At 42.7% G+C, this 21,838-nt stretch overlaps 1 protein-coding gene across 1 annotated transcript in view; it reads right to left on the reverse strand.

Annotated features, from left to right (window-relative positions):
- The window catches only part of NID1 (nidogen 1), a 165,637-nt gene that overhangs the window by 69,527 nt on the left and 74,272 nt on the right, over positions 1 to 21,838 (reverse strand). The window contains exons 9-11 of the mRNA XM_033938047.1: positions 18,742 to 18,885; positions 9,469 to 9,597; positions 3,434 to 3,577 (exon numbers count right to left, since the gene is read on the reverse strand). Of these exons, the coding sequence (XP_033793938.1) occupies positions 3,434 to 3,577; positions 9,469 to 9,597; positions 18,742 to 18,885 (417 nt within the window). The remainder of the gene's footprint in view (positions 1 to 3,433; positions 3,578 to 9,468; positions 9,598 to 18,741; positions 18,886 to 21,838) is intronic.

Raw genomic sequence — 21,838 nt, forward strand, 5'->3', positions numbered from 1 at the left:
AACTTGTACAACCGATTTGTAACCTAAGAACTCTTAAAGCCCTATCTCTTTATACTCTAACCGATTTGTAACCAAGAACTTTCAAGCCTTCTCAGTACTCTGCTTACTTTACATTGACAAATGACTTTACATTGTGCCTATCATCACTGATTGTCCAGCTCTTCTTATTGTAAACCGCCTCAAACTATTATGGCTTTGGCGCTATATAAGAATAAAATTATTATTATTATTACTATTAGTGTCACTTCCCCCAGGCAGAGAGGCCAGGACCCTAGACTCATTTGGGAGAAAGACATTTCAGGCCTCAATGCTTATTGCTCGCACAGGAGAGCGTCACTAGCTAGCCAAAATGCAGCTGAAGTGTAGAAAACACGCAGCCAGGAGCACATACACTTTTGATATAGCATCCAGGCTCTCTGCAGTGGGTGTGGGGATGCGTTGTTTCATAAAGTTCATTGCGGTTTAACATTTATAAGTGGAGACAATGTCTAGAATTACAATCTTAAAATCAACATTGACTTTATTGCTCCTAACACATGTTCATTAAACAATAAGTTTTCAAAGCCTTCTTAAAAATTTTATAGTTATTCTCTGAAGTCATATGGTTTGATAAATATTTCCAAAGTTTTAGAGCTCAATAAGCAACTGTAGAAGTAAATAATTTGGTGCACTTTATTTCTCTAACAAATGGAGAATTCTGTCTTAATATTCTACGTGAAAATAAAAGAACACTGTGGGACGACGATGATCCTGAAATGGACTTTAATGAAAGACACAAAGTTCCAAAAGCACATCAACACATTCCACATAAAGATAAAATAATCCACAGAAAAACCAATAGGACCTAGTCCGCTGGTAGCACAGGAGCCAACACGGTCCGTGTTTTTTTTTCCATTGCTTTGGGTTTAGCAGCGCCTTTCTCTCCACATACTAGTTCTTTCACGAATCAAGTTTATTAGGTTTTTATATACCGCCTATCAAGGTTATCTAAGTGGTGTTTACAATCAGGTACTCAAGCATTTTCCCTATCTGTCCCGGTGGGCTCACAATCTATCTAACGTACCTGGGGCTATGGAGGATTAAGTGACTTGCCCAGAGTCACAAGGAACAGCGCGGGGTTTGAACCCACAACCCAAGGGTGCTGAGGCTGTAGCTTCAACCACTGCACCACACACTCCTCCTCACTTAGGGACCCCTGAAGAAGATATTTTGTTGAAACGCGGACCGTGTTGGGTCCTGTGCTACCAGCGGACTAAGTCCTATTGGTTTTTCTGTGGATTATTTTATCTTTATGTGGAATGTGTTGATGTTTGTGTCTTTCATTAAAGTCCATTTCAGGATCATCGTCGTCCCACAGTGTTCTTTTGTTTTCTCTTGGATTTTCTTCTCTGTGGATTCTTGGGGTCAATTCTTTTTGGCTTGTTAATATTCTACATGATAAATAGGAGGCGTGAAGGACTTGAAAACCTATGGTACTCTTCATAATTGTTAACCAAACAAGAGCACTTAAAATACTGGAACAGGGAATTCAAGTCTATAAAGATAGGCTTCAACCTCCTCACCCTTCTTTCTCTTCCTCCTTCAGCCTCTTCATACCTACACACCCACCCATTCGAGGACACAAATCATTCATTCAGGCATGACATACCCTCTCTTCACTCTCTCATACATACACTTCTCCCTCCGAATTTGCGAGGGTTAGGGGCAGAGCTGGCCCGTGAATATGGAAAATTTGAAAACTTTTTTGGACGACTCTGACCCACCCCCGCCTCCCTCCTGCATCCTGGACCTCCCCAGACCTTACCTGGTGGTCTAGCGGTGACACGGGGCAGGAGCGATCTTCCTACGCTCCTGCCCCGTGCATAGCTGTCATCCAAAATGGCTTCCATGAGTTCCCTTAGTAGTCTCGTGAGACCACGGGAACTCACGGCAGCCATTTTTGATGACGCTTTGCATGGGGCAGGAGCGCAGGCAGATCGCTCCTGCCCCGCGTCACCGCTAGACCACCAGGGTAAGGTTTGGGGAGGTTTGGGCAGCCTTTAAAACTTAATCACCAGGAGGAGGAAAAAAAATTGCGAACAACAGAATTTGTGAGTATTAAACCCACGAATATGGAGGGAGAAGTGTATACCTCTCCTTAGCCACTTACAGAAAGAAAGACACATCTTCCTAATACACACACAGAAGCAGCTTTGTAACCAAATATCCTTTCTGGCTAATGTCTTATTATTCTGCAATCTCACTGCCTCTCTGAGGGCTGGATCTGGGACCCAAAAAGATTAGGCAAAAACTCAAAAGATTACATCTAGAGGCTCTTATGAAAACACAAGAGATTTACAAAATACCTCACTATTGTTGGCTGAATATTGATCCCTATATAGTTCAAACAGCACTGATGCAATTATTTTTTTTTTAAAATTCTAAACAGTTAAGTGGTAAACCAGAAGGATTAGCCGAGACTGATAGCCAAATTGAAGATTTTTGAACAGGTAAAAGCCAGTGGCATAGCTGCGCTGGTTGCCACCAAGGGCAGAGCATCCCCCCTCCTGGCAGTGGTGGGGAAGGTGGAGCAGTTGTGGGGCTGCGGTCTAGTGGACACAATTGTCGGCTCTAACAGTCTTCTGCCCCGGAGAGGGAACTGATATCAGAGGGAGCGGGGGCTGATGGGGGGGGTCAACTGCTTCTCACTATATCCCCTTATTAGCTGCACCATGGGCAAAGCACTCCCACCACCCCATCCTTGGTACGCCACTTGGTAAAGCACTCTGAAGGAATGAAGCCCGTATTCTGTCTGACTCAAAGCTATGTGTGCTTGTGGAACTAGCAGAAAAGGGTCAACTTTAAGCCACAACTACAGAAAAGATGAGCACAGCAGCGTAAAGTCAAGAAAAGAGGGAAGAAATAAGGAGAAAAACAGGCTTCAAAAGATGTCTCCTTTGTAGCTCATGAAAAAATAATCAGCGAACTTGTGCTACGCTTGACTGAAACAATCAAAGTGGAGTAATCTCTCACTCAATATGAAACCCTCAGAGTCCTGCACTGCTCAATATTATCATTGAAACAGCTAATAGCAGGTAAAATAAGTATTGCAAGTTATTTATTTATTTGCATTTAGTTGCACATTTCACAGTTAAGATAGACCATAGATCGTTCAAGTGATAAAGACAAAAAATATACATATGAAAACCCAATGAAAGACAAACTGTACACCTGTTATTAGCTGTTTCAATGATAATATTGAGCAGTGCAGGACTCTGAGGGTTTCATATTGAGTGAGAGATTACTCCACTTTGATTGTTTCAGTCAAGTGTAGCACAAGTTCGCTGGTTATTTTTTCATTATATTGATGGAACTTGTTACCACTGCCATTTAAGTAGTGAGTCCTTTGTAGAGAAAGCCAGAGAAAGCTGGTGATCATTTTTGTATTACTTACCCACACAGGTACGGCCATCCCCCAAAAAGCCAGACAAGCACGCACAAATATAAGAGGAGGCTCCAGTGTATATACACCGAGCACGTTCTGGAATGTCACAGCTATGAGTCCCAGTTACACAGTGGTTTATTGGTCGTTCAATACCTAAGGAATCAAAAATCATTGTTAAGATATCGTTTCATTCAAATTTTGCTGTATCCAACAGAGAATGATTCAGTAGCTTGCATAGATGATTTCTATTATTTCAAAATTATTAGAAGGAAAAAAAAGTGAATCGTTCTTGCGGTTTTCAGACCCTTGAACATTGGAGACCTTTCAGGTATCTCAAACATTAGCAAAAGGATATATTGTATATGAGAGATAGAGACTTACAAAAAGATATTCACCATAATATGAATACAAAATAATTGGGGCACACAAGACAAGAGGCAATGCCATTAACACCCTCCACTCTTCAACTGGAGACAGAGGCCTAGATTCTCCAAAAACCGCGTTAAAAAGTGACGATCTGCTATCGCAGCCGTTCCGATAGTGAATTTTTAAAAAAAGTCATTCTCTAAAAAACACTCATGTAAATGAGGTTCGCGAAGAGTAGCAAAGACTCTAACCTCTGGAACTATTCCAGAGGTGATAGCAATGGGCACATGCGCAGAAAAAACACAACCCTCACACACACAACAGCGGGAGATATGTTCAATCTCTCCCACTGCCAATCAACAACCCCAGCAGCAGGAGAGATGCCCATGGAAGGGGCCTTATACAACGTGGGCCAATCAGAGCCTCAGGCCCCTCCCCAGATGCACCGGGAAAGGACCTAAGGCTCTGATTAGCCCAGACACCCCATATGAGGGGCCTTAGGTGTCCGGGCCAATCAGAGCCTTAAGCCCCATCCCGGTGCATCTGGGGAGGGGCCTGAGGCTCTGATTGGCCCAGGTTGTTAAGGCCCTTCCCATGGGAGGGGCTTTAAACAACTTGGACCAATCAGAGCCTTAGGTCTCTCCCCAGTGCATCCCAGGATGCACCAGGGAGGGGAAGGCTCATTTTGAAGTGGTGGGCCAGCTGGCTAGAGGGATTCCATGTCCCTCCGGTCAGACATCTACATGGAGGTAAGGAGGGGATGTTGTATGACAGTGGGCATCTCTTCCACTGCAGGGGGGCAGCGGTAGTTTCGTTTGGCAGCAGGAGAGAGTGGTCATCTCTCCCATTGCTGGGGGGGGGGGGTTCAGCTGCCACTTTTCTAACAGTCTCTGATACTGCATGCCAAGGTTTAAAATAGCGCAGTCACTGTTCCAGCACCCCTGGACCAGTTGCTTATTTTTGTTGCCAAAAGCCAATGCCCACTTTTAGAAAATGGTTCAGTATTTGTTAACAATCCACTGGAGTGCTCATTTCAATGTTGAAGAGCCCATTTGCATGTCAGTGTCGGAGACTGCTAGAAATGTTGCTAAAAACAGAGATAAGCTGTTTTATAATCCGCCATTAAAATGTGTACAGGCTAAACCATCGGAAAACAGTTTAGCGATGGTATTAAAGTTTTGAGAATCTGCACCAGTCTATTATATAACAGGCACATTCCACACAGCTTGGGGGCACCTCAGTGCTTTGTTCATTAATAATAAAATGCCAGTTGTCTGCTCCCATTTCTACAAAGGAGAAAAGAAGGCAAAGGCACGGACAAGTTCCTGGAGGAAAAGTCCATAGTCTGGTATTGAGAAAGACATGGGGGAAGCCACTGCTTGCCCTGTATTGGTAGCATGGAATATTGCTACATCTTAGGTTTTGGCCAGGTACTAGTAACCTGGATTGGCCACCGTGAGAACGGGCTACTGGGCTTGATGGATCATTGGTCTGACTCAGTAAGGCTATTCTTATGTTCGAGTAAGCAGTAGGCAACCAGCATTCTCCTGTGAAATGTATGGTGTAGGTTTGGAAAGATATTGGATCATATATAACATTATGTGAAGACTTTACAAAATCAGAAGAGACTGAACGTTTAGTAGCTTGAAAATTCATTATATCATCAATATCTACTAAGAAATTAATCATGCAATCCATAAGCTTTTGTACTTAGTGAGAAATGTGTGTTTTTCTTGAGACAATGCCCAATTTCTTTCATTGTTATCCACCTTCAGCCACATCCTAATTCAGCGGAATAAAAAGGCTCATATTAGATTAGATTAAATTAGATTAGTACCTGAAGAGGATTTGGATAAACTAGTTGCTAACATAATAGGTAGCAAGTAGTCAGGAGATACTACTAGAACCATGAACTAGTAGTGGAAAGTGCATTTCCCTGGTCTTTTACTTTATGGTTAAGTCCCAACATCAGAAGCAGCAGCATTCAAAGATGCAGAGGATCCCACAAAAAAAGAAAAACACAAAATCAGGAGGTGTGATGGCATTTTATCCAGCACTTGAGGAACAGCACTTTGCAGAATGCATTTACTGTAAAAAGGCTGTCAGTAGAGAAAATTTACTGAGCCATCATTTACACAAACACTACTATTATAGCTGGTGTCAGAGGAGGGTGCCAGTAGCAGGTTGGGATTCTCCTGTGTGCCAAAGCAAAGAAGAACTCCCTCTTTTCCACATGTTAAAATCCTATTGCTCCAGAAGCAGTATTTGGTAAAGAGTAAACTGTAGCTCTTTTGTGACAGTGGGACAGTACAGATGAAATTCTAGGCTGCATTCCAATTTTCCTTTCCTATGATCTTTCTGTGGTGCATAGGGTGGTTTGAAGTCCTCATACCATCAATAGTACGGCTTTGTCATTCTCCCAAGAGAAACCAAACTAACTTCCCAACCTGGGATGCAGTAAGCATTGGTAATGGCATTTCATCTAAATATTCTTGGATAGCAGATTCTGCAATCTCTAGAGTCACACTTATACAGGTCTTCATAATATGCACAGAACGGCTCCTGAATATCAGGGGACTTAGTTAAAGTCCCAGTTACCGCTTTTAACTCAGAATACTGTCCTGTCAAGCTGTGCAGCTCTCAAGCAATCAGCTAACAATCTCTGAGCTTTCTTAAATCTCTCATTCCAAATTTGTTTGAATACTGAAAATCTAAAGTCTATTTCATCTTGATAAATCTGTTCCAGGCTAGTCAACAAAATTAGGAATCATCAACACACAACGTATTGGCTGAGAATGTAATATTGCCAGTGCCAGCAGGGCAATGCTGAAAATGCATAGTACATAAGGGAATACATCTTATGGGGTAGGAAGGATGTGTGAGTATGAGAGAGAAGGGCAAAGAGCTGAGGGGAGGTGGGATGTGTTTGATGTCAGAAAGGAAAATAAGGTTTCAGGTTTATTAAAAATTTGATATACCACCTTACCAAATATCAAAGCGGTTTTACAGGGTTTTAAAAGCAAACATTAAAAAGAATTATCAATACAGCAACAGAAATACCAACTGACAAACAATGACTTAGTAGTATAAAAGGAAGCTGGGAGGAACTACAATATTTAGATAGTAAAGAACGGGATGGAAAAAATACCAAAAGGGGAGGGGAGGATGTGTAGTGGCTTCCTCCTCTCCTACAGCCACTCCCAAGCCTCCAAGTTTCTTTGAAATAAAGAAGTAGATGGAGATGAAGGATGATCTTGACAGTGTCCTTTTGATATCAGCAAATGGGCAGTAGGATAAGATATTGCAAAATGAATATTTCCTGGACAACTGTATTAGCATTGATAGTATAGTGGTAGATATTCTTCGGTGAAGAGCCTGGTGATCCTGCTCATGGAACATAATCAATGAGCTATCTAATATGGTATTCTCCATCTTCACGATCTCAGCAGAAAATATGGAAGAAACAGACAGTCAATGAAAACAAGAGAAGATCCACTTTAAAGGATCTACTCCAATAGTGGATGCCTTAAGAGTGTGTAGTGATAACAGAAGTGTTCCATGCTTAATAGGTGCTACATCCATGCAGAACACCCCTATTTACTGCATTGTTATTGGACAAAGAAGGTGATCCCGCCTTAAAGGCTCTACACCAGGGGTGTCAAAGTCCCTCCTCGAGGACCGCAATCCAGTCGGATTTTCAGGATTTCCCCAATGAATATGCATGAGATCTATTTGCAAGTACTGCTTTCATTGTATGCTAATAGATCTCATGCATATTCATTGGGGAAATCCTGAAAACCCGACTGGATTGTAGCCCTCAAGGAGGGACTTTGACATCTCTGCTCTAAGCCCATGGTGAATCCCTCTAGTAGTTCTCAGTAGTGCTGTTAATGCGAGTATGCGCAGCTGAGAACAATGTGGAAAAGGTGATGATCTGGTGCAGTGGTATGAGATCAGTAAGATCAGCATCCACAGCTGGAAGTCAGGAAACTCTCAACAAGGTGTGAAGTTCGAAAGAGAGTTAAATCTTGCTGGGAGCAATAGTAAGAGAGAGCGAGGTCTCCAGTTCTTAAAAAACGCATCCTTGAGTAGAGTACAGCGGTAACTTAAGAAGTTCTGTAGGAAGCTCATCGTAATCTAAGGCATTAAGGAGCTCTGCTCTGGACTCAGTATCAGTTCAATTTAACAGTTAGAGCTTTTGAACCATCTGCCTGATATAGTTAGAAAAAAGAAGGAGGAGATAGATTTGAAGGGATTCCATATGATTCTGGAGCAGATAATGTAGGCTCACACTCTGTGTCAGTAGAGACAGGTCAGAAGAAATATCCAGTACCTTAGGAAATTCTGGATTGAGAAGTTTCAAGAAGAACTGTTTCGATGAAGGTAGAACTGGACTGATGATGGCAAGGGGGAAGGAGAATCGGTACTGTGATGATGCTCACTTGCATGAACTCTCGATGCTCATTGATGCTTCAATGAAAAAACTAAAGTTGGTACCTTCTGGCCTTTATATGCTATGTTCAGCTTGGGCCAGCACGCAACTTGAAAATGTCACTGATATCCTCCTGAAGAACCCCTTCAGTTGATCCTGGAAGGAGTGCACCGGTACTGTTGGCTCATCTGCCGGTACCCTCGATGCTAAGGAATCACATAGCCCTCTGACACTGAACAAAGTGAAGAGATGCACCAGTAGCTATCAAGTTAGTACCATTGAAGCGTCAATACCTGAAGTGGTATGCTTTAGAATGGACAGCATACATCAAGAAATAATGGCATCGATGAAAGGCATGCAGCGAGATACTTGATGCTGAAATACCCACGATGCTGATGTATGAAGAGGATGCACCAGTACTGGATGCTGCTAGCTGGTACCAAAGGTGAAGCAGGTGTCAAAGTGTTGGTGCCTCAATAGGCTATGTGCTTCAGAAATGACAGCCTGATCATAGAACGATGGTGTTAATTAGAGGCATGCATCAAGAGTCTCGATACTAGATATGCAATGATGCTAATCGATGTCCACCGGTACCCACAGGAATTGGTACTACAGAAAAGTTGCTGGAAATCTGACTCCAGGCCTAAAGTTTCCTAAAAGAAAATATATATATTGAACAGCTCCGGACTCAGAATCAGCAGGAGAGGAGGATACCGTGATAGAGTAAAAAGAAGGTTAAAAAGCCGTCACACTGTTGGCAGAGCAAAGGCTTTAAAATAGCCAAAAGACTTGTTCTCACCAAAACATATTTTGTTGAAAAGAAAAAAAATCCAATGGACAAGAAAGTAAAACAACAGGAAATATGAAGAAATTGAAGCAGGAAGATAAATTTGAGGGAACGAAGTTCAGATATGTATTCTTCACTCAGTGGAAAACGAAAAACTGACAACCTTGTGAGCCAGTGTCGGGCGGGAAAGCACTTGCATATGCGCAGTGGGGGCAGTCTCGAAACTTTGCTAAAAGCTTAAAATAACGGTACACTTTACCACTGTCCGTACTGGGCTCTGTGGATGATGTCACCCACATGTAAGAATATGATGCCTGCTTGTCTAATGATAATGTTCAGTACCACTCCACGGTATTGGATTTGAAAGAGAAAGAGCACCAGAGAGCTTAGATAATATACTTTTACTAAAAAGTCCCAATCTCATCCCAACAAATAAGAGAAATAAACATTAACACATACCAACACATGTCCGACCATCTTCTGAAAACTGGTAACCTTCAAAGCACTCACACCGGAATGTTCCAGGCTGATTGTTACAGGTTGCATACTCTCCACAGATTGTTGGTTGCTCTCTGCATTCATCGATATCTGCAGAATTAGAAAGGAAGATTAGTCACAGTCATAACTGTATGCAAGATTATAAGGCAAAAGACATTGCAAATAAAGCACAGTTACTTACCGGAACAGTTGTTATCCAGGGACAGCAGGCAGATATTCTCAACAGTGAGTGACGTCACCGACGGACAGCCTCGAAAGCAGACTTGCTTAAAGATCTTTGTAAGAGCTTCTGAAAGCTGCACTGCGCATGCGCAAGTGCCTTCCCGCGCGAGTTCACAGACTCTCATGGGTGGGATATAACTATACCAGGATACAACCTGCTTCGCCAAGACAACGAAGGTAAGTTAGGAGGAGGGGTAGCACTCTACATCAAAGAGAACATCAAAACAACCAGGATCACAGATGTCAAATACACAGGGGAATCCATCTGGGTAAATCTGGCCAGAAGCGGAGAAAAATGCCTGTACCTTGGTGTAATATACAGACCTCCTAGACAATCGGAGGACAAGGACGCAGAATTAATTAAAGACATTGAGAATATCACCTTACGGGGGGATGCTGTTCTGCTAGGAGACTTCAACATGCCTGATGTAGACTGGAATACATTCTCAGCGACAACTTGTGGTAGCAGGAGGATATTAACGTCCATGAAGGGTGTACAGCTCAAACAAATGATACTAGAACCCACTAGGGCCCAGGCCATCCTAGACCTGGTACTTACGAACAGGGAAAGTGTCTCAGAGGTCTCGGTGGGAGAAACGCTAGCCACCAGTGACCATAACATGGTATGGTTCAACCTTAGGAAGGGCTTCCCTAGATTACAAACAAAAACGAAGGTACTCAATTTCCGGGGCACTGACTTCGCACACATGGGAGATTTCATCCATCAGACGCTGCAGGTTCAAGAAGTAACTGATAATGTGGAAGCTATGTGGTCAACCCTGAAATCGATCCTACACGAGGCAACTATCCGCTATACAAAATCGGTAAATAAACAACAAAGAAAAAAGAAACCCCAATGGTTCACTGATGAGGTCTCGTCCCTCGTCAAGGAGAAAAAAAGAGCATTTCATTCATACAAGCATACGGGGAAAGGAGAAGCTAACATTGAATACAGGGCAAGGTCTGTAGCGGTCAAAACAGCAGTCAGGGAGGCCAAACTTCGAGTGGAAGAAAATCTAGCAAAAAACATTAAGAAAGGGGACAAATCCTTCTTCAGGTATATCAGTGACAGGAAAAAAAACACAAACGGGATAGTACGCCTTAGAACACCAGACGGAAATTATGTGGAAGCAGATTCGGACAAAGCCAAACTACTGAATGATTACTTCTGCTCAGTTTTTACTTGTGAGGCACCAGGGCACAGTCCACAGCTGGAAGCAAAGTCAAGCACGGAAGACCCATTTCAAAATTTTGAGTTCACACCAGCTGATGTTTACAGCGAACTATCAAGACTCAAGGTGAGCAAAGCCATGGGACCAGACAAATTGCACCCAAGAGAGCTCAGAGAGCTGTGCGATGTCCTGGCGGAACCGTTAGCCATGCTCTTCAATTTCTCCCTAAGTACGGGGAGAGTCCCCCTGCACTGGAAAACAGCTAACGTCGTTCCTCTGCACAAAAAGGGTTGCAGAGCAGAGGCTGCGAACTACAGACCAGTGAGTCTCACATCAATAGTGTGTAAACTCATGGAAAAACTACTTAAAGGTAAATTAGATACGATCTTGGATGAAGGGAATCTAAGGGATCCCAGTCAACATGGGTTCACTAAGGGTAGGTCATGCCAATCCAATCTCATCAGTTTCTTTGATTTGGTAACAGGAAAGCTTGACTCGGGGGAGTCTCTGGACATAGTGTACTTGGATTTCAGTAAGGCTTTTGACAGCGTCCCACACCGCAGACTATTAAACAAGATGAAATCGATGGGGTTAGGTGAGACACTAACTGTATAGGTCAATGATTGGCTGAGTGGAAGACTTCAGAGGGTAGTGGTCAACGGCACCCTCTCTGAGACATCGGAGGTGACCAGCGGAGTGCCGCAGGGCTCGGTCCTTGGTCCTTTGCTTTTTAACATATTCATAAGGGACTTGACTAGTGGGCTTCAGGGTAAAGTAACATTGTTCGCCGATGACGCCAAACTATGTAATATAGTAAGTGAAAGCAATTTGCAGGATAGTATGACGCAGAATCTGCTTACATTAGAAAACTGGTCCTCGACATGGCAGCTGGGCTTCAATGCTAAGAAATATAAGGTCATGCACCTCGGTAGCGGAAATCCATGCAGAACCTACACCTTAAATGGAGAAACATTAGCTAGGACTTCAGAAGAACGAGATTTGGGAGTAATCATCAGTGCAGACATGAAGGCTGCCAAACAAGTGGAGAAGGCCTCATCCAAGGCAAGGCAAATGATGGGATGTATCAATAGAAGCTTCGTCAGCCGGAAACCTGAAGTTCTAATGCCACTGTACAGAACCATGGTGAGACCTCATCTGGAATACTGTGTGCAATTCTGGAGACCACACTACAGTAAAGACGTGCTTAGAGCTGAGTCGGTTCAGCGGATGGCCACTAGGATGATCTCCGGGCTCAAGGGTCTCTCGTACGAAGAAAGACTAAACAAATTGCAGTTCTACACTCTGGAAGAGGGAAAGGGGAGACATGATTGAGACATTTAAATACATCACAGGACGTGTCTTCTTTCTCAAGGGCCCCTCGGTCACAAGAGGGCATCCGCTCAAACTCAGAGGAGGGAAATTTAATGGGGACACCAGAAAGTATTTCTTCACGGAAAGAGTGGTGGATCACTGGAACAAGCTTCCAGTGCAGGTGATCGAAGCCACCAGTGTGCTTGACTTTAAGAATAAATGGGACATCCATGTGGGATCCCTACGGAAGTCGAGTCAAGGATCTAGGTCATTGGCACTCAGACTTAACGGGGGTGGGTCAGTAGAGTGGGCAGATTTTGTGGGCTATAGCCCTTTTCTGCCGTCATCTTTCTATGTTTCTATGTGTTAGGGCGCGCATCTCCTGTGAGGTACCTCAGTTCAGATACCTAGCCAACCAGGAGATAAGAAGCCAACCAGGGGAGGAGGGTGGGTTGTGAGAATATCTGCCTGCTGTCCCTGGATAACAACTGTTACAGTAAGTAACTATGCTTTATCCCAGGACAAGGAGGCAGCATATTCTCAACAGCGGGTGACCTCCAAACTAAGCATAATGGGATGGAGGGAGAGTTGGCAAGTTAAGAAAAGAGATATTGCAAAACAGATTGGCCAAAATGGCCATCCCTTCTGGAGAAAGTATCCAGACAGTAATGAGAGGTGCATGTATGAACCGAGGACCAAGTGGCAGCCTTGCAGATTTCCTCAATAGGAGTTGATCTGAGGAAAGCTACAGACGCTGCCATTGCTCTAACTCTGTGGCCCGTGACTCGACCCTGCAGAGGGAGACCAGCCTGAGCATAGCAGAAAGAGATGCAAGCAGCCATCCAGTTGGAGATGGTTCGCTTCGAGAACACCAAGTGGAAAATCTAATCCATTTCTGGCCATAACACTGCCTAGTGGATGGCTTTCTGGAAGCTACCAAAATATCCTGTACAGACTGAGAGAACTGTAGAGAGTCTGTTAGGTTGAAAGGTACCAAGCTGTTTAGAGACTGCAAGTTGGGATGTAGCAAGGACCCTTGACTCTGAGTAAGCAGAGAGGGAAAAACTGGTAGAAGTAGAGGCTCCCTGATGCTGAGCTGAAGTAGAAGGAAGTACCACAGTTGTCTGGGCCACCAAGGACCTATCAGAATCATGGTGGCATGTTCTGTCTTGAGTTTGACAAGAGTCTTGAGAATCAGAGGGAATGGAGGGAAGGCATAGAGAAACTGACCTGTCCAATCCAGGAGGATTTTCTGCCTCGAGGCGCTGGGGAGAGTATATTCGAGAGCAGAACTGAGGCAGCTTCTTGTTGAGGGGGGAGGCAAAGAGGTCTATTTGAGGAGTTCCCCAGCGAGCAAACACCTGATGTAGAGGCAAGGAATTGAGTGTCCTTTCGTGTGGTTGCAGAAGACGACTCAATTTGTCCGCCAGACAGTTATGCTGACCTTGAATGTAGACAGCTCTGAGAAAAATGTTGTGATGGATTGTTCAATCTCACAGCTTCAGAGTTTCTTGACAAAGGAAGTGAGATTCCTTACCTCCCTGTTTGTTGACATAGTACATGGCGACTTGGTTGTCCGCCCGGACAAGGACTACCTGGTCGTGAAGAAGGTGTTGAAAAGCTTTGAGAGCATTGAAGATCGCTCTGAGTTTCAACAGATTGATGTGACAAAGATAGTCCTCAGGAGACCAATGACGTTGGGTACGGAGATCGTTTAGATGGGCTCCCCATGCGTAGGTTGACAAGTCTGTTGTGAGAACCTTCTGATGAGGGAGAGTGTGGAACAACAAACCTTTGGAAAGATTGGAAGAGAGCATCCACCAGTGGAGAGACTGCTTCAACAAAGGAGTTACTGTAATTTGTTGAGAAAACGGGTCGGCAGCTTGTTGCCACTGAGATGCCAGGGTCCACTGAGGTATGCGAAGGTGAAGTCTGGCAAAAGGTGTCACGTGAACTGTAGAAGCCATGTGACCAAGCAGAACCATCATTTGTCTTGCTAAAATTGATGTGAGATGAGACACTTGATGGCAAAGGCGAATGAGGGTATCCCGACATGGTGGAAGTAGAAACGCTCTGAGTTGGACAGTGTCCAGAGTGGCCCCAATGAACTGAAGAGACTGAGATGGGGTCAACTGGGATTTTGGAAAGTTGACTTTGAACCCTAGACATTGGAGGAACATAATAGTCTGTTGGGTCACTGCAATAACCCCTTGTTGAGAGGGGGCCTTGATGAGCCAGTTGTCCAAGTATGGAAAAACTTGAAGACCCTAGGCACGGAGGGCTGCAGCCACCACCACCAGACATTTTGTGAAGTCTCTGGGGGATGAGTCGAGTCTGAAAGGAAGAACTCTGTATTGTAGATGAAGATTCCCCACCCGGAATCAAAGATATTTGTGAGAGGCTGGATGAATCGGGATACGAGTGTAAGCCTCTTTTTGAGATCCAGAGAGCATAGCCAATCTCCCTGATCCATCAGGGAATATAAGGTTGGTAAAGAAAGCATCTGAAACTTCTCTTTGACTAGAAATTTGTTGAAGGCTCTGAGGTCCAGAATGGGTCACAAATCCCCAGTCTTCTTTGAGACCAGAAAATAATGGGAATAAAAGCCCATGTCCCGTTGGTTCAGAGGAACCTCCTCGACAGCTCGAAGGCGAAGAAGAGCCTGAGCTTCCTGAAGAAGAAGGGGAAGTTGTGACGAATTGGAAGGACACTCTCTTGGAGGGCGATCTGGAGGCACCTGAAGAAAGTGAAGTGAGTATCCCTCCCGAAGGATGTTGATAACCCAAAGATCTGAGGTGATCATCTCCCACTGGTGATAAAATTGGTGAAGACAACCTCCTATGGGCAGAAGAGAATTTGGATGCAGGGAAGTTGGCATGCTCAGACTGGAATGTCAAAAAGACTGAGCAGGTTTAGTCGCAGCAGGAGTCTGAGTCTGCTGTCGTTGTTGCTGTGGAGGTCTTCTAGGCGGAGGCCTGGAGAAAGCTAGTGTAGTTTTTTGGGGATAACAACGTGGTGGTTGCTTGTATGGCCAAGCAGGAGGAGTCTTAGGCTTCGGCAAAATCAAGGAAGCAAAAGAGCGCTCATTCAGAGAGGCGCTTTGTAGCAGCTTCAATAGAGTCATCAAAGAGTTCATTTCCCTGGCAAGGCAAGTTCGCTAGACGGTCCTGCAGATTGGGATCCATATCAACAATGCGGAGCCAGGCGAGACGGCGCATGGCTACTGCAAAGGCAGAAGCTCTAGAAGAGAGCTCAAAAGTATCGTATGTGGTTTGCAGCATGAAGAGTCGAAGTTGAGATAGAGTTCTGATGATCTGTTTGAATTCTGGAAGACTTTGTTCCTCAAGAGCCGGGTAGAATTTAGGCATCAATTTGAGGAAATGATTAAAATAAGCCGTGAAAATGTAGTTGTAATTGAGAATTCTGTTAGCCATCATGGAATTCTGGTATAATCTGCGGCCAAACTTGTCCATGGTACGGCCGGGACATAGAAAAAACAAGGTCCGACTTATCGAACGAGGTGAGCGGCCAGGCCTAGGCCGAAAGGCCGCTGACCGGAAGAAAAAACAAAAACCAGAAATAAGTTGGGGCTTTTTTTTACAAAAGAAACCAAAGAGAAACACGAGCACAGCGACTTAATAATAAAAATAATAAAAAGTCACGGTGAGAGAAGGCAACGAAGGCTGCAGAGCTGAAAGAGAACTTCTCGGCTCCACAGAAAACGTTGAACTGAAGTACCTCACAGGAGAAGCGCCCTAACTCGAGCGGGAAGGCACTCGCACATGCATAGTGCAGCACTCGGAAGCTCTTACAATGATCTTCAAGCAAGTCTGCTTTCGAGGATGTCCGCTGCAGGGCTCCGTCGGTGACGTCACCCACTGTTGAGAATATGCTGCCTGCTTGTCCTGGGATAATAATGGATCTGTTATAAATACTGGATTATATACTGCATTTCACTGGGCTGGGTATAAACAGGTGGTTTTATTTACCTCATCTTTGTTTCTCCTTCTTCTGATTGTAGCCCCCATCCCTACCTTTGCTTCTGATACCAATTCATTGGAGTTCTTAGCTCTTAACAATTCATTGCTTTTATTTATAAATCACTTTGCTGTTTGTGAATGAAAGGCACAAAAGCAAATTCTACAACAAACTAATACCTTAAACAAGATTCCCTCAAGAAATCATGGATTTTTTTTCCATCTTTCAATAAAATTAAGCAAACAAGTTAGAGGCAATAACTCTTTCCTGGACTAACCTATCATATTTGTGATGGCACTTTCAGATACCAAATTCCCTTCATTGGGCAATGCAACATTAGCTAAGCATCATCTGATAGGTAGGTAACAGGATCAGGGCTTGTCATCAACAATGTACACAATGTAGAGAAGGACAGAAGGCAGCAGTTTCATTCATATAAATGTCCTTCAATAAATATCCTACACTGTGGGCTCCTTTTACGAAGGTGCACTTGGGCCTTAACGCACGGAATAGCGTGCACTAAATTGCCACGCACGCTAGCCGCTACTTCCTCCTTTTAAGCAGGCGGTAGATTTACGGCTTGCGCACACTAATCCGGTGCGTGTGCTAAAATCACTAGCGCACCTTCATAAAAGGAGCCCTGTACGTATGGTGAGAAAAATATACCATACCCCTGTTACTGTAGCTTTGCTCACTGGAAGCAAAGATGGTGCAAGACAAGCTTAAAATAGAAATCCATAAAGGAAAGAGAGTAACCCTGCAAAACAGCTAGCTGCAAGCTGAGACGGCACTTAAGTCAGAGACCAGTGGAATTGAATATAAATTATTTTAGCCTGTGTTTTCAGCTCTGAGACTATACAGAGCAGGTTACCATAATTAAAAATAAACAAAGCAAGTACAATTTACATCACACAGTATAAAAAGAAACTCCCTCCTTCCCCCCCCCCATCAATAAAAAATCCTAGAAGTCCATAATATGCTGCAAAAAGCCAAGTTTTCAGTCATCAATGGAAAGACATATCATCAGACTCTTCAGCTCCCCTGAAATCTTATTCTACAGAACTGGTCCAGCACCTGAGAAACACTGATCAAGTTTATAACAACCTAAAATCTTTGGGATGATGGAAGTTGCAAACCATGAACATATCTAGAGCAGACCTCTAGTAGAAATGGCCTCAAATTATAAATATACAGGACTTATCCTAAAAGCATGACCTGACCTTGAACACCAAACACCAAAGAATGCTGCCTTCATTAAAGTAACCCAATGTAGAATAATCATATTCACACTGTAATGCTTGAAACAATATCACCATTTGGTAGCTTGCCTAGATATGATGTTGATACTTTGTGGGTGGGCACATAGATAAGGTTTAGAACCAATGCCAGGAGGTTTTTCTTCACTCAGAGGGTTGTGGACACATGGAACGCGCTCCCGGATGAGGTGATCGGGCAGAGTACACTATGAGGATTCAAAGAGGGATTGGATAGATTCCTGAAGGTTAGGGGGATTGAGGGGTACAGAGAGAGGTAGGTAGGGTATAGAAAGAGTATAAATAGAAAAATAAGGGGGGCTAGGGCTAAATCAAGAAAACCTTACAGGTCATGGACTTGATGGGCCGCCGCGGGTGCAGACCGCTGGGCGCAGACTGCTGGGCGCGATGGACCTCTGGTCTGACCCAGCAGAGGCAACTTCTTATGTTCTTATACCTACGTACTTTATACAATCTTATAATCTGCATAACATACCAGCACGCACAATCAGTTCTATGGCTGGTTTAAGCATTCATGTCTTTCATATAGGTAAATTTTCAGCCATATACATTAATATTCTATAAAGAAAATTAAAAGTTTACTTTTCTTTATAAAGCAGGTTTTAAATAGGCACTTTCCTAGCATCTTAATCTAGGCTCTCCTGTTGTGGTTCCCAAACCACCTAGACAGTTAAAGAAGAATAAAGTATGTTAGAATAAAGTCTGACCTCAATCTATTGACTTGTTTCTTAAGACATTTTGTGATTCATTTTTTTTAATGCTGTAAAAGGCATGTTGCCATTGATTAAGATTAGGATACCGCAGTGATGCTAATTTTAGTGAAACAATTTTTTCTAGCGAAGTCTTTCCACTCTTGACTGTCATGGTTTCCCTTCAGTAGATCTCTTCCAGAAATCAGTCCAATCCCTGCCCACAAAATGCAACCAAGAACAAATTCCACTAAGAGTTTTCTGCCTTAAAACCCATCTTTTTAGCGTGAAAGGAGAATAAAACTTCTGGGAATATTTTAGAATCTTTTCAACTAGTTGTCCAACGCCCACTGTCAACAGGAAGGTGGACAAAATAAAAAATAACATACTGAATATATGGGGTAAATTTTCCCCCAGGGCACCATTTCCTTTCCTGGAGGTCTCGTCTTCCAATTTTTAGTAAACAAAAATGTCAGCTGACACAATATACCCCATCTACCTGACTGGAACAGGCAGCCTATACATATGCATTTCCTATACCAGTTTCAGTATAGCGGATACATTGGGCAGGTTGAAATGTTGACATACCAAAACAGGTGATTCCATTTCCCCGGAAGCCTGCTGTGCATTCGCAGGTGAACTTATTTCCTTGTCCAGGGCGGCATGCTGCATTGGTGTCACAACCATGAGTGCCGATGTAGCAAGGATTGCGATTTGTCTCAGTAGAACCATCTAGTAGAAAACAGAAAATCTTGTTATTTCACCTTCCTGACAAGGGCTAAAACACACGACATTAGACTCGAAAGTAGTAGCTGAAAAGGTAAGGAAAAAGAGGTTAGCCTTCATAAATTGCAAAAGATTGCAGAAAGAAGAAGAAGTCAGGCAACGATATCTGGAAAAACTAAGAGAAGCTAGTAAAATAGTCAGGAAAGGAAAGAGATAAATAGAAAAAATATCCAATTCAGTAAAATGGGGGGACGAGATGTTTTTTAGATATACAATAGGAGGAAAAGCAAAAATGGCATTGTGAAGAAAATAAGATGGAATTGCTTAACAAATATTTCTGTTCTGTGTTCACAGATGAAGGGCTGGGGCTAGGACTACAAAAGGCAAACTAATAGGAATGGAAGTGTGGTAGACCCAGAATGATTTTCCAAGGCCTCAGCTCATGAGGAGCTAGCTAAACTAAAAGTGGACAAAGTGAAGGGGCCAGATGGCATACATCTGAGGGTACTGAAGGAACCTAGGAAAGTTCTGATGCCTCAGCTGTCTGACCCTTTTACTGCTTCTCTCGAGTCTATTATGGTCTTGGAGGACTAGACAAGGGCAAATACCGAAAACCAAGATGCTGCAATGAAATGTCCTTGTAATGCCTTGTAACTGCATTCAATAAAGTTCTACAATTCTGTTGATATCATTAGAGTCAAATCAATCCCATCCTTAGCAGGAAATCTTCCTAAAGGGCTGCTAAGTTTATTAATATATTCAGCAGCACATTTACAGTTTCTTTTTTTTATCTCCACTAGTGATTATAAACGGATAAAAATTCTGTTTCACTGTCACATTTTGACCACCAGGATGTAACAAGAGCATTCTATCTAAATATACAGTACATATAGCAGCAACCATCCTATTCCTATAGCTAAGAAAGATATTCCTATAGGGTCATTCCATGTCAAGTGGACCAGGAGCCCACGTTCGACCCTCTTGAATCCAACCAAATTTTATAGGGGTGTTGTCTAGGGTCTCAAATGAAACTCTGCAAAATGTTTTGGATCTATCTCAATTTGGTCAGGAGCTAGGGGTGGTTGAACAAAAACAATCGATCCACTCCCATACCTCGTGTGACCTAAAACGCCAACTTTGCTTAAGCATTGCAGCAGAAGGAAACTATCTAGGAGTCTGAAATTTTGTAGTTTGGTACAACACCTTGGGGCAAGTTTCTGTGCCAAGTTTGAAATCTTTTGTGAACGTGCTTCCATTTCTACAGGTCAACAAAAGGAGGCAAAAAAATTCACAAATGAAAATTTTTGGCAAAGTTTGGCTCCATACTGCTGCTGGTAGGTAAGTCAGCTGAGGGTACAACTTTACCAGCAGACATGTACCATGAAGTACTTCCAAGATTTGCAATATGCGCATTTACAGTGAAGTGAAGCTGAAGATATGACCATTCAAAAATATGGCTTTATGCATTTATGCAAATTTTCATTTTTTCTGATTCAAATATCTCTAATGTGTAGGAGTTTTTTGTTTTGTTTTTTATATCATTTGAAAGAGCATGTTTTTTGCTACAGAAGCGATCCTGTTTCATCTTGGACCCGACCTTTCTTTGGTGAGAATTAAAGCTTCAAAGATACCCACTGCCACTAGTCGTGAAGATCATGACAAGTGTATTATACACTGAGACCACTTATTTATCAGTTATTTATCCACTGTCTGAAAGACATTCCCAATAGTCCGATAATACCATATAACAGTGAAAATTTGCATAAATGCATAAAGCCATATTTTTGGATGGTCATATCTTCAGCTTCACTTGACTGTAAAAACTCATATTGCAAATCTTGGAAGTACCTCATGGTACACTTATCCACAAGCTATTTTGGCAAACATTGAGCAGACTTTCAAAACCCATGTGCAAGAAACTGAGTTAAAAGTTGAATTTTTGCGATTTCCTGATCTTTGTCAATATATATGCGCACTTTAAATAGTGTGGTTTTTGCACTTTTCTTTTTTGTCTTTAATAAAGCTTAGAAATTTATATGGTATTATCTGAGTATTAGGAACGTCTTTCAGACAGTGGATAAATAACTGATAAATATGTGGTCTTAGTGTAAAATTATACACTTGTCATAATCTTCACGACTAGCTCCTGACCAAATTGAGATAGATCCAAAAATTTTTGCAGAGTTTCATTTGAGACCCTAGACAACACCCCTGTAAAATGTGGTTGGATTTCAAGGGGGTCGAACGTGGGCGGTTTTCAGTATTGGTCCACTTGACATGGAATGACTCTATAGATAAACAATTTCATATAGGCCAGAAATTTTAAAAATCCTATATTAAACCATACAGCTATACATATAGGGCTAAATTCTGTATATGGTGCTGAATAAAACGAACACTAAGCACTATTCTATAAATGATACTCCAAGTTGGGCACCGTTTATAGAATAGCATTTGGCACCAGAATCTGCACCCGGTTTTGAACGTAAAAGATTTATACAAACTGAAAGCTGCTACCAATGTGGTGCTAAATCCACTTTTAATCAATCAGTCAGTTGAATCTAATCTAATTTAATCTAATCTGAGATTCTTGAGTCGCACTATACCTAAATAGGTTTAAGGTGACTTAAAATGCAATTTAAATAGACACAATTTAGTATAGTACAGGATGCTATTAATGGTGCACTGCAATACAATTTGGTGGGACACAATACAACAAAACAGACAATTACAAACCATTCTTCAACCTTCCTTTCATCTCCAATACAACAATACAGACAATTACAAACCATTCTTCAACCTTCCTTTCATCTCCAAGATCCTTGAAAAGACTGTACTATCACAACTCCTTGCCTTCGGCGACAGACAAAACACCCTCTCCCCCTTAACAATCTGGATTCAGAAAATTTTATAACACAGAAATGGTCTTAGCAGACATTATTGACGACAAAGGGAAAGA

This window comes from Geotrypetes seraphini, chromosome 3, assembly GCF_902459505.1.
Source record: "Geotrypetes seraphini chromosome 3, aGeoSer1.1, whole genome shotgun sequence".
NCBI lineage: Eukaryota > Metazoa > Chordata > Amphibia > Gymnophiona > Dermophiidae > Geotrypetes > Geotrypetes seraphini.